General features: G+C 41.9%; 1 protein-coding gene across 2 annotated transcripts in view; it reads right to left on the reverse strand.

Moving 5' to 3' along the window:
* Nucleotides 1-13,350, reverse strand: part of nfatc3a (nuclear factor of activated T cells 3a) — a 55,742-nt gene that overhangs the window by 35,878 nt on the left and 6,514 nt on the right. Inside the window, exons 1-2 of one of the 2 annotated variants that reach the window (XM_029426360.1) lie at nucleotides 12,698-12,789; nucleotides 2,452-3,634 (exon numbers count right to left, since the gene is read on the reverse strand). In XM_029426360.1, the coding sequence (XP_029282220.1) occupies nucleotides 2,452-3,634; nucleotides 12,698-12,752 (1,238 nt within the window). In that variant the 5' untranslated portion in view covers nucleotides 12,753-12,789. Of the gene's footprint in view, nucleotides 1-2,451; nucleotides 3,635-12,697; nucleotides 12,790-13,350 lie in introns of those variants that run through there. The other variant, XM_029426353.1, reaches the window with a different exon arrangement.

A 13,350-nucleotide genomic window follows, 5' to 3' on the forward strand; every position in this document is an offset into this window, starting at 1 on the left:
GTAATCTTGCATTTACACGCTGTGAGGGACCAGTCACATTTAAAGTAAAAAATGACACCTTGTAAATCTATATTCTAAATATAAACATATATCATGCATAACAATGTAGGCCAGGTTTAAATTGTTTTCTAGTGGCTTTATATCAAAAGCTCATCACTATTATTTCCTGGAAACCAGTTCATCTTTGCTGGTTGCCTTATTATGATTATACCAGCAAGCATACATACAAGCTCTAACCAATAATACCATCAGTCCCTATGCTACTACTCATTCATTCACTCAACTTCAGCCTAGGCACTCCTTACTGACTGGATCTGCACATACTGTATTTGCCACAGAGTAATACTGGCCGTTTGTTTAGATAATGCTTTTGGCAGCCAATTCATAAGAGTGCAATAATAATTCATTGCAGACAGCTCAGGGAGTAAGGCATGAGAAGACTGAACACCCCACCAATTTTTTTTACTTTTTACTTCTCCCACTCTAACCCACGCCCACCCACTCTAACCCACGCCCACCCATTCCACCTGGGCCATCTGTTCAAAACACCACTGACACACATGTGCATGCACACAGGCAATTCAACAATAGGCCTGGTCGGCATACATTTCTTCATACTTTCATACCCTCCTGATATGACCGATTAATGCTACGCAAACAACCTGCACACTGCGCTATTCCTTAAAGGAGTTTGCTACTTGTATAACACATTTTAGTATAAAAAACGATCTTAAAAATATAATACATGCTGAGGGACGACGGGCCGCCAGGCTTACTGTCGGAAATCCTGATACAGCATCTCCCGTAACAGTTCAATAGAAAGAGGAGCGTCTGTATTTTTGACGGGATACTAACCAATCCTACTTGGCGGACATGCGCTTACACAACCAGACTATGCATGATGTCAGTCAAATCTGAATTAGAAAAGTCTAATCTATGGAAATCTACAAAAATGGAATCCTCTTTTAATGGTCACACACATGTAGACAGCACAAACAGTGACATGTATACTCTGCATTTAACACATCCTAGTATTAGGAGCAGTGGGCAGTTATTATATTATCATTGCCTTGCTCAAGGACACCTCAGCAGTGCCCAGGAGGTGAACTGGTACCTCTCAAAGACTCAGTCCACACTCTATACTTGGTCCATTTGGGGACTTGAACCGGCAACTCTCTGGTTCCCAAGCCAAGTCCCTACGGACTGCTGCCACCAACGAATATTTTTATTCCAACATGAGCAACTATTGGAGGCAGGTTGGGCAATGGTACAGTAACTTAAGTAGTAACAAGTGTAAGGGAGTACTCGTAGGTCAAACTCAAAATAAACAGCATAACAGTATAGCATGATATAGCACTTAACTCTACAGCAATATAGACATTAATCTAGGGCAAAGACGCAAATATCAAATGGTTATTCGTCATATAGATGTCTCCGTAACCCTGTTATTGTCTGGAGATTGTTAGGTCTATGTGAGCAAGCGTGTGTGGGTGTGTGTGTGTGTGTGTGTGTGTGTGTGTGTGTGTGTGTGTGTGTGTTTGTGTGTGTGTTCGTCTGTCTGTGTGTGGTGGCCCCCTTACCATATGTGCCCTGTGCTGATTTACAGTGCTAGGGGCCAGTGCAAACAAACAAGGCCATGTCATCTGCTGCACACATTGGAGAACAGACAGCAGACTCCTCTCCTAAAAAACTCCATTCTGAGTTTCTGATTGCACCCATCACTCTTTAATGTGGAGATTGCGCCTGTGTGTGTGTTTGGAGGAGTTGGTGCTGTGTGTCCCTATGTTCCCTTCAACACACTAATAAACTTGTATTACTCTATGATGTAACTTAATCACATTTATACTGCTGATACTGTACAAAGCTCAAAGTTCCCCTGTTATTTATCTGCAGTTCACAGAATGTTCACACTTCTCTCCTAGATCAAAAAGGTTTTCCAATCTTTATGACACGTCACAAAACTCTATAAAAACATTCATCACTGTGGTCTATTGTTCAGCCTTGACCTAGTAATTTCTTTTAAGATTGACAACATACTTTCTTGCCGAACAGTGATTGCATCAATAATTAACTAAAAGACTGATAGCAGTTATTGCCACACCACCTTCTGTTTTTGACTGTAAGTTAAAAACTGATGTATACCCATCAAGAATCTATTTCACACTAATAATGCCGTCACAACTGAGTCTTTCTCAGACAAACAAACAGGAAGTAGAAAATAACAAATTGATTGCAACAGAAAGTTCTTTCAACCAGTTGAGAAAGTGACTGACATTTGAAAAGATACAATCGTTTGAATCTTGTCACTTCCTCTCCCACTGAGCGTTCTACATCTGCATGAATAATTATCTTAAACTTGATTGGGTGACTGCATCTGTGACATGGAGCTGAATTTAGACAAGATTGTTATTAGTAAAACGTTTTTCTGTTCATCAACATCAGCAAATTTACCTGAATATAGGCGTATGACCGGGTTTTGGTTTATTCCATGAGAAGTGAGAGGGCACTGAAAGGAATTGTTCCCCGGGGCCATCCTTCTTCAGGCTATGCAGACCCTCGTCAGAAGGAGAGTCTAGATTGGGAGACATATTTCCTTGGTCATCTAGCCCTAACTCCCCTTTCCCAGTCTGCATAGCCATTCTGTCCTGTGAGGTCTTCCTTGTCTTGGATGGGATGTCTGCCTCAGATGGGCAGCACTGGAAGGGTGACATGCCTACAGAAGGACTGCCAATCCAGGTGTCCTCTGTCACGCTGCCCCTAGGTGAAGGTCCTGGCGTGGGTGTGGGTGAGTGATGGGGAGACAATGAACCGGGGTAGCAGATGTCGGCGCTAGAGTGGCGCCTCTTCCCACAGGGTGAGGTGGGACGTGAGGAAGGCCTGGAAGTTGGCCGCGGGCTAAGCCAATTCTCATCAGTGACACTGGTGCGTGGCGAGTGACACGGGGACGTTCGTGGTGACAGGCTGATGGAGTGGGAGTGGTGCACGAAGGCGGGGTGATGGTGCTGCCAGTGGGGCTGCTCCTCCAAAACCCCACCACAGGTTTGAGGGGAGACACAGCCTGGGGAAGTAAGAGGGGAGCCCAGGGTGAACCGGGCAGCTGCTTCATTTAGCTCTGAGTCAACATCGTCATAGACGTGTGAGAATGATTCACAGGAGGAGGCATCAGAAAACCAGCTCCGAGAGGAGAGGCTGCTACATGGACTAGGGCTGAGCGAAGAGTCCCGGTATGAGTGGTCCAGGGGCAAATACAGGTGGTCTCTGGACAGGGGCCTATCGACATGATAGTCCCCATCAGGGCCATTGGCCCGCATATCCTGCTCATTGGCATCCATCTCCTGCTGGCAGCTGGGGGAGATGGAGGTGATCTGGATACTGGGGCACGCAAAGGCCTTTGGTGCCTCCACGGGAGCAGAGGGCAGCAGAGGAGAGGTGCCATACTTGGAGTCTTGTGCCTCATAGCTCGGAGGCTCTGGCCCTGGTTTGTGTGAGTGAAGGTGTTGGGAATTGCTGATGATCTGGGAGTGGGACTGCATGCCATGACGAGGCAGGCCAATAGACTGGTGGTTGGTGACCATAGACTGGGGCTGGACCACGTTTAGGATGTAGAACGACGTGTTCTCATCAGGCTCCAGATCTAGGAGAAGAAAAGAAAGGGAAGATTAAGATACAACAATCTGGTGAAAAGTCATTACTGTTGCTTTTTCCTCAAAGTTCCTTAGCTTGACTAAATTGTGCTCAAGAACAAGTACAATACAAATTACTCTTGGGAGGAATATCCAGAGCGACTCTCATCAAGACGTTTAAACGCTTATGTTGTATGACTACACCTTAGATGTGTCACAGCTCTTAAAGCAACATTCTTGGGATAATTGACGATACTTAGGAGTGTATTGGCACAGTCAAGGGGGTGTTTATGCAAATCAGACAAAAGCACTCGTAGGCATAGACATAGCTGATATGTCACTTGCATCTAACCCCCCCTTTAATCCTCTTCATCACAGTCAAATCAGTTGCACGTTTAAAAGACAGGAATAGACCGTGTAAAACGAATAGACATCATTTTCAGCCAGGAGTAGAGCTTCTGTTGGCTGTTCAGTACAGTACGTCAGATCCAACATGAAACATTGATTATGAGGCCAAACTCCCAAGTCAAAGGCAACCAAGATATTGAAAGCATACTTAAGGCGTTTTCATCCTGCTGATACTGTATTCCTCCTACTACTAATGTATTCACTCTGACCAGGACTAGGCTTTGTGTTTCTGGTTGCCAAAATTGCATAAAAGTATTTGGTCTCAGACCAATATGCGGTTGCGCCCTGAGTTTGCGCTTGCAGCTTCAGGAAATTAGAGGCCAGAGTGTTGCTGGGTAGCAGGCAGTCATACAGGCATTGTTCCAAGAGGGATAACCGATGAACAGCACTACTCAGGAAACAAATTCACACAACGGTGCGTGCTGTCGGCTGTCATCACAGCTAGCGCCGGCAGGCTATTTATATCAAAGGTCATCCGGCACAGGCAGTGAGTACACACACACACACACACACACAAACACACACACCAACACACAAACAAATAGACAAGAGCCCACTGTCCGCACTGGCACTACTCTGTTAGAGGTTATTGATAAACTTCCACTGCCTATGCTCTGCTGCTCAGTAACACCCCCTCTCCCAGTGTTTCACATGTGAAAACTTATTTTCACATGCAAAAACATCTTTTTCACTCGTTACAATTAAGCTGACTCATCATGCATTAAGTAGAGCAGAGGACATTACTTCTAAACTCATTGTTTACTTTTGCACAGCACCACTAAAACGGAACTTAATAACAAAAAACACACACCATATAACCCATTGTAAATATAAACTAAACTAAAAAAGTAAAACAAAGCAAACACCTTGTGACATTAGCCGTCCCGTGGTGTCCTTTCTTTGATCTTTTAAACTATGAATACCACTTGATTGATTAATGATGATTAATATCCTTCAGAATGAGAGGGCCAAAGAGCGTTCATCTTAAATCTAGCTTAGCTAAACCCACAGTGTAGCCTGCACAGGATAAGGTTGTGAAATCACTACACTTCCCTATATACACTAAATGTATCTCCCTTCATAAAAATAAGAAACCATTTTTTACATACAAAAAGTCAAATCTTTGTTTAACTGTCAACCTCAGTTAGAAAGGCCACGACCTTAAAGTTACTGAATTTAAGTTCCCATAGTTGTTTCATCTGACTTTGAATGATACATACAAGTAATATGACAGCTTTGTCAAATCAGATATTAAAGGTGGTCTCAAAGAAGTTTTTAAAAAAAGCTTTTGGCTTTCTCCTGTCCTCTCTATCCAACAGCAGCAACCGAGGCAGTAGCAGCGAGCTCTTTATTTATAGCTGCTCGGCACTGGCCCTGCCTGCCTGTCACAAGACCCAGCAGTGGATCCTCTGATGACAGAAGCAAGAGCAGGACAACTGAGTGGAGAGGAAGAGAAAGAGAAAGAGGCAGAAAGAAAGAAGAAAGAAAACACACACCTGTAGAGAGAGGCATACCACAGCAAGCACCCTTTCCTATTGACTACAACAAAAAAAGAATACAAAACTATTACCTCATAGAGACAAGAGTTTCTTCCATTGTGGTTTTTGTTGTTGTATCTGGGTTTCAAAATGTCTGTCATAAAGGTAATAAAGCAAATCCATCTATGAGTGTCCCTCTTTCTTCCTCTATAAACTAATAAAAAGGAAAAAACTTCATTTGCAATTAAAGTAAATCACGATTAAAAGCAATTCACATTGCATTAATTCTTCCTTTTAAAAGCCCTTATCCTTGATACTAACTTTGGATTACAGAGACATAAATATCCCTGCATTATAATAGAAATCCTCTCTCTTAAGAGTCTATAAGTGGTTAAAAACATTGGGCTACATTTATTTTTTGCACAAACTACTATGCTTGCTTTACTTCTTTCAAATATTCACTTTGTAGGAATGAACATTAAATGCAAAATGCCTTGTGTAAGACATGAATTGTCATTTGCTAAATAAAAAAGCATGCTCAATTTGTCAGTTTTCTTTTCTGGGTTGCTGCTTAGCTAGAAACACAACATGATGAGCTTGTTTTAGCTCTGTGGAATCACGCCAAAAAAACATTGAATTCAGATCATTATAATTCAGGGCAGGGCAGTCCCGGGTGCTGACTCAGTAATTAGCTGCTACCTTAGAAAATAAGGTGCTAATTACACATAAATTGCAGGTGCCAATTGAATGAAAGTCGCGGTGAAATTTGCCCTGTGCTTTTATATTTGTAAATCTGACACTGTCTTTATATACTATATATTTTCCTTTTTCTGTGGATTTGTGCATTGAGTTGTTTTTTTTAGTAAAGCTTACGTGGAAGGTAAGTTTGTTTATTACAATTCAATATTATAAATACAATGTTGCATTTAAAATACAAGACTTAAGAAGTCATTGTTTGTGCCTTTCCTCCACAAGTAATGGCACATCCAATTGAATATGCTTTGGCATGAATTTGAACTTCAAGCAGAACCTCAAGTCTAGCAAGACACCTGATGCCAATCAGGGCTAACGAGTCCTTCATGAACTGACGCAGGTTTCATTAGGGATGCATCAACTGGCTATCAGCCATTGGCATATTTAGAACTTCTTACTGTATGACGAAAACACTAAACAGGAAAGCTGTCAAATGGGTTATAAAGAGCAGCAGTCACTAAAGAATACTGTAGGCATTGATAATTAAACTGTTGTTTACTACCAGTAGCAAAGGATCACAAGTCATCAAAGTGTCATGTCATTATTATAAAATATATGAAAAATAATCTAAATATACATCTTAAACACATTATGGTGTGGGAGAATCTTGGACTTTGTATTACATATCTGTGTTGGCGTAGTGAGAGTAATGAGAGCTTAGAAATCTCCCTGCTGAGTTGTCCTACAGTGTCAGTGGTACAAAATTAACATTTAACATACTGAGTCAAAATGAATAATGTATGTCTTACTATCTGATCTATAGTGGCCTTGTGCTAATGTTGAGGTTAAAACATGACAGGTTAAGGTGCGATAACCCCAAAAAACTATCAACTTTTTTCCTTTTGCCTTTACACTTACAGAAATACATGGTGAAGAGAGGTAGAGAAGCAGTGTTGCACAGACGCAGGTCAGAAAGGGGACGACTATGTTACCTGGCCCACAGCCCTCTCCTTGCTCAGAGATAAGATTAGCATGCTACCTAACCCTTTGAGTGTGAAGAAAGGGGAGGGTGGAGGGAAACCCCCCCCAGTCATAGCCAAACACCAGTCATCTTAGGACATGAGGTCAGAGAGGAGAGGAGAGGTGAGGTGAGGTGAGGAGAGGAGAGGAGGAGGAGGAGAGGAGAGGAGAAGAGAAGAGAGGAGAGGAGAGGAGAGGAGAGGAGAGGAGAGGTGAGGTGAGGTGAGGAGAGAGGAGAGAAGAGAAAATAGTGGAGCTGTTGTTTTATCAATGGCCTTGGTTGTAAATCCCCTGCATCGTTCCTGAAAGCGTATCCATACATCAGACAGCCAATCCGGTTAAATAAGGATCTGTAAGAGGCTTTGCTGTACCTAAGATAATAATAGCAGTGCTGCACTGGGAGATGTTTCAGTGAAGAGCGTCTTTGTGACACACCACAAAGACTGTTGTGTTCTCAGGGTAACCACAGGGAGCGGTCTGACCCACTGGTGATGGTGGCATCCTCTTTGGCTCCTTGACACAAAGCTCAACAGGCCTCTGTCTGACCGTTACACTGCCTGGGGATTCACGCTCGGGGATAATCCATAGAGACTTTGTAGCTCCCTGCTCTACTCTCACTGCCCACAAAGTGTGTCAGGGTCCTGTGACCGCGAATGACACACAGGCCCACATTCTGAGAAAGCCCAGTGTACTACTGAGGGAGGGAAGGATTTGTCTCTTCCAGAATAGATGACAAGCTCGTTGCTGCGGTAGGTTCCTGTTGGTGCACCCACAATATCTTTATGTGTTTATGCGCATATAGGTAAAGAAAGTATGGTTAGTGTATGACTGTGTATATATTCCTGTGTGCCTTCCTGTGTTTTTTTGCACTTGTATAGGTATATGTGAGTGTTTGTGTGTATGTGCACACACTCCAACACATATTGCTGTCTTATATTACCCACTAGCCTCAACACCATGTGGTGCTGGAGCTAAAGGGTAACTTTAGCCAGGGTTCCCTTTGTGGTGGGCAAGCAGGTTGATTAGAGCAGGCTCTGCTTACATCCCCTGTACAGGAGGCTTTATGTTCAGCCCAGTCTCCTCTTTCAGTCCTCCTCGTGAGCTGCTGACCAACAGAGCAGAGCAAATGTTTGCCCATCCGCCATTATAAGCCTCATGAAATAAATGGTATGTATGTCAGATTTAAATAAATCAATTAAGACATTTAAAAACAGTAAATCCATTGTTTGTGAATTCTGTGATCTTTAAAAGAAGTCTAAATGCTCAATGATTATAAAATATATTTCATTTTAGACATGTCATCTCACATTGACAAAGAGAGACACACGTGTTGCATGAGAATACTGTGTTTATGCTCTGAGTCAGGGATCCATCAATCTGACTATCTCTTTGAAATTGTAAATCTGTATACCTCACTGTGTGGAACTCATTTGCGTTTATTTTTATGCAAAGCAACAGCAGGGAACGGTTTGCTCTCAGTGGCCCGCTGTGACTTAATGAAAACTGAATGTGAAAACACAAGTTTTTATCAGAGAATTGATAAATAGTGTATACTTTGATCAATACATGAAGTCATTTACAATTATTCAACAATAACCTTTAAAAAAAACTTTGAAGAATTTAACATTTTATTTTACAACTTAATAATTTGGTTGTTATAGATATTTGCAGTGATTCCCAGCAGAGCCTGTAAAAAGCTAATTTAATTGCTCCCCCCTAGGTTTTCCAAAAACTCTGCGGCTGGCTCAATGTCTACATTTATAAAACACAGAGCCTGTGACGCACGTGTAAACATGTATTGTAAGGGTTGGCCTACACCTGTGGCTCTAAAGCTTGCTCACTTGGTTTGTGCCAAACCTCCTGATGATCCCTGTATGCGTCGGTGGTCGGGTCTGTGTACATTTTACAATTTAGTGAGAGTGAACGAGAGAGAATGTAGGTGAGAAAGGGGCAGGCTCGATTAATCTAGAGTTATGAGGTACACAGTACATATACAGCAGAATCCAGAGGTGTGGGTCTCAGTTTGACGTCCGAGCCTTGTTGCCGTCTTATTCTGTAATGTTATGTTAGGGTTACATCAAAAAGCCTTCCTGTGCCGCCACAGCACACTCACCAGCCAGCAGAGGCTTAACAATGGCAGCCTAAGCCAATGTTAACATATGCCGGCAGCTAAATTAAGCTCCTAATTAACAATCTCATGCCGAGATAACATTATGGGATAAACAGAGTGCCAAGTAACCACCTGAACTAAATACCCACCAACGCACGAAGATCCCTTTCAAACAAAGCACTAATTGCCTTTGAGTACATTATTTGGTACTCTAAAAAAAACAAGGTTTCTAGGAAAGGTTCATACTTATTAATAAGCTTTATGTAAATGGGATTTATAAAAGTGCTATATTGCATTAACAGGTTAATGAAACAACATGAAATTAATAACAAATAAAATAAAGTCAAATGCCTAAATTGTGGGATCATTTGGAATAATTCGACTGGAGAAAATTCTCAGACATCCAGCACGTAATATGAGACAAACACCAGATAATGCAGGACACGTCTGGAACTTAAGGTTTTATCAAGGCGAACAGCTGACTGACAAAATAAATGAAACTCAACGATGTGTCTTTGGATTACATGCCCCACAACAAACATATTTGACAGATATGACCAAAACCAAACTAGAGCCACATCACTGACGGTAACAAAGCTTTCCAACAAGAAACATGGTTTCCTTAATCGGGATAAAACAATATGTGAAACCCGGTGAACACAGATAGACTTCTGTTGGGAGTTTTTCGCCATGTATGCTTACTTTCTACGTTTTTTTCATGTGACATTTGCATGACAAAGCCTAAGACAAGGTTCATTACGTGTGGATTCAAAATAACGTAGTTCACAGTACAACTAAATGAATCAAGATGCATGCTCACTTTGCTCCTTCCAATAACCTGGTTTCTTGTGTGTATGTAAAACAATGTAAAACATACGCGTGTATATATTGGTGTTGAGTGGAGCAGGAGAGCTACAGTGCATTAGAATTATTGGCCTCCAAGACGAACACAAGCCGCTTGATGGCCTGCAATAACCCAGAGCAGATAACATCAGAGGCTACTGCTCGCAGGGGTGACATTTAAACAATCTGTCAGGGCTGACTGTGCATATGCCTGAAAAAGTCAGCCGGGGGGAGAGAGAAAGAGAGCGAGAGAGCAAGGGAGATGGACAGACAGGGAAACAGAGCTTTTGTGTTCCTTTATGTGTGACTGAAAAATAGACAGTGTGTGTGAGAGAGAAATACAGAGCAGAGACAAGTGAGAGAGAAGAGTTGACATTTACACACTGTGGGTCTTAGTAGTGAGACAACAGTATATACACACCACTGATAAATGCACAAGTGTGTCAACCAATATCCTCCAACCAAGTTCATAACAAATCATACAGATTATTATACTATATACTGTATATACTATGTTCCTGGAATATCCCAGCATCGACACAGTAATGCTACTTATAGAACTAAGTATATATACATAGGACAGATTGTTTTATATGTACCTGTGTACACCGTCCTTATCTCCACATGTCAACAATGGCCATCCCAACCTCCTGGCCTTGACCCACCTTCACACAGTTTAATTAAACAACTGTACCAGCAGAACCACTACCCATCATACTTGTTGCTTGTGCAGCAGTGGAATGGATGATGAGGATATGGTGAGGTGGTAAAAAGAAATGCAGTGTGTTCTCAAGTAAAGGTTCATCTGCTCTGTTTGGGGGAGAGCCTCACAACGGTCATGTTACTCTCTATCATGCTTGTAATCAACAGGAAATAATCAAGGAAAAAACAGGATGAAAGCAATTTCCACTCCAAAAACATAAATGGAATTGGAATATATCCAGAAAAGAAAAAACTACGCCTCAAGTAGGAAAACCCTTCCTTTTCGTCTTTGTCACAGCTCTAGAGATGTATACAGAAAATATTCCCCACTTCACTTTACTCTCTTGAGCATGATGTGCATAAAGTCATCAGCAGTTCATATTGTTAAAACCTCTATCCACAATTGGTGTGCCCTTTTCGCCCAGCTGTCAAAGTCCTCATGGTCCACATTCCAATTGTGACCCTTGGAGTAGGGTCCACTCAAACACAGGGGCCCCAACCTAAATGTGTACCATCACCCCTTTGAAAATCAAACTCAAGTTTAAAAGTGTCACTTAATTTAACTATATATATATATATATATATATATATATATATATATATATATATATATATATATATATATATATATATATATATATATAACTATTTCCGCCAAGGACATTGTGTTTGTTGGTTGGCAAGATTACGGAAAAATGACAGGATTACATTTCGATGAAACTTGATGGAAAGGTTAAGGAAGAACCCATTCAATTTTGGAGAGGAATCGAATTACGGGTCGGATACACACGTTGCTCTTGCTAACTCATTTTAGAATGTATCACACCTGATCATTGGACACATAACGGGAGTGGGACAATAAAAACTGCATGGTGTAGAGGTGCCAATATCAAGCATTAGCCGGAAATAAAATGGGATTCAAACCACTGTAATCCCTATGTAGCGAGCCGTACTTCATAGTAAAAGAGGAGCAGCGAAAGAAAGAAAAAAATGAAACCAGATGCAGGAGTTCAACAGCTTTCTCTCTGGTGTAATGCAGCCTCCGACATGTTGATACAGCGCAGCCAGCGGTAGCTTCAGTTACACTAAATTTAAACTAGACAGATGCCACACATATTTACTCATGCCTCGCCCCGGGAAACAAACGTCTCATTCATCACACTGGGTGCTGAGACCCTTCCAGTTCAGAAGGGTTATGGGGCACCCACATGGTGATCCCGCCCCACATGTGGACCTCATGCCTGACTGTCTCACCTCTGGCCTCTCTGTCTTTGACATTTTCATAGAAGTATTAGAACCTACCGGTCCATAAACACTCTTTTTCTGACACATAAAGTCTTCAATCTGAAACTAAAGACATTGGCTTAGTCCAACTGTCAAACACTCCACTGTCCTTGCTCAGTTTATATGTTTTCCTCTCTTCTTTAATTTAGTTTTTGATGTTTTGTGATTATTTGTGGTGACGTTTAAAATAACTATACCTATGCATATCAATAAGTATGAATGTCTTACATGTCTAATATCAAAAAGATTCACAATTAAAACGACCAAAGCTTATTGCACATTAGTAGAGTGGGAGTCAAGTGCAGTGCATATAACATGAAACAATATCAGCAAACTTTCAATTTGGACATATAATAGAGTCAGACCTCTTACTAAAATTGGCCATAGGTGTATCAATGAAAAGAATAATGCTTTCTGTTGTGATTTTAGGGACTTCAGAACAGCCTGTACACTAATGACAGCTGCTTGTCTGAGTAGTGGCTCCCACCCCTCAACCTTAAAGTCCAAACAAACACATGCACATACATAAAACACACCTGGCTTGAGTCTGGGAGTGACGACACACTCACCTGGCGATGTAGCGCACAGCATTCTTCCACTCCTCTCCTCGTTAAGATTGCAAAGTGCTTGAGCAGTAAAAAGTTGAAGGCTGCAGACGTGCTGGGACTAGAGGGGTTCTCCTGCACTAAGTACAAACGAGTCACTAGAACCTGCCGCCTGCCCTCTGCCACTCTCTTTGGGAGCTCAAAATAGTCCACCATGAGAGCGATGTAATTTCAGTCTTTCCCACGACAAGGACTGAGAGGACCGTGCTCTTGGTTCAGAGAGGCAGAGCAATGACAACAACATAGACAAGGGCAAAAGTACTTTCTCCACTAGCTGCTCTCCCTGATGCTAAAAATATTAATTGAAATATTTTAATTTCTAAGCATGCAAAGACAAACCTACAGGTACAAGAAATGCCACAGCATGTGAACAGAACAGCATAAAACATGACTAGTCACTAAGTGGTTGTGGTGACTGCTGGCATCTGGAGATTTCATTAGCCGAGACCAGTCTCTCTGATGTCACTGGTGGTCTCTTTCACATCCTGAGATAAAGACGTGAGAAAGGAAAGAAGCCTCAGTCGTCCTGGTGGCGGCTGGTCTACAACGTACTGTGCTGGTATGGTGACAACTGACAAACCACG

Source organism: Cottoperca gobio, chromosome 3, assembly GCF_900634415.1.
Source record: "Cottoperca gobio chromosome 3, fCotGob3.1, whole genome shotgun sequence".
NCBI classification, from domain to species: domain Eukaryota; kingdom Metazoa; phylum Chordata; class Actinopteri; order Perciformes; family Bovichtidae; genus Cottoperca; species Cottoperca gobio.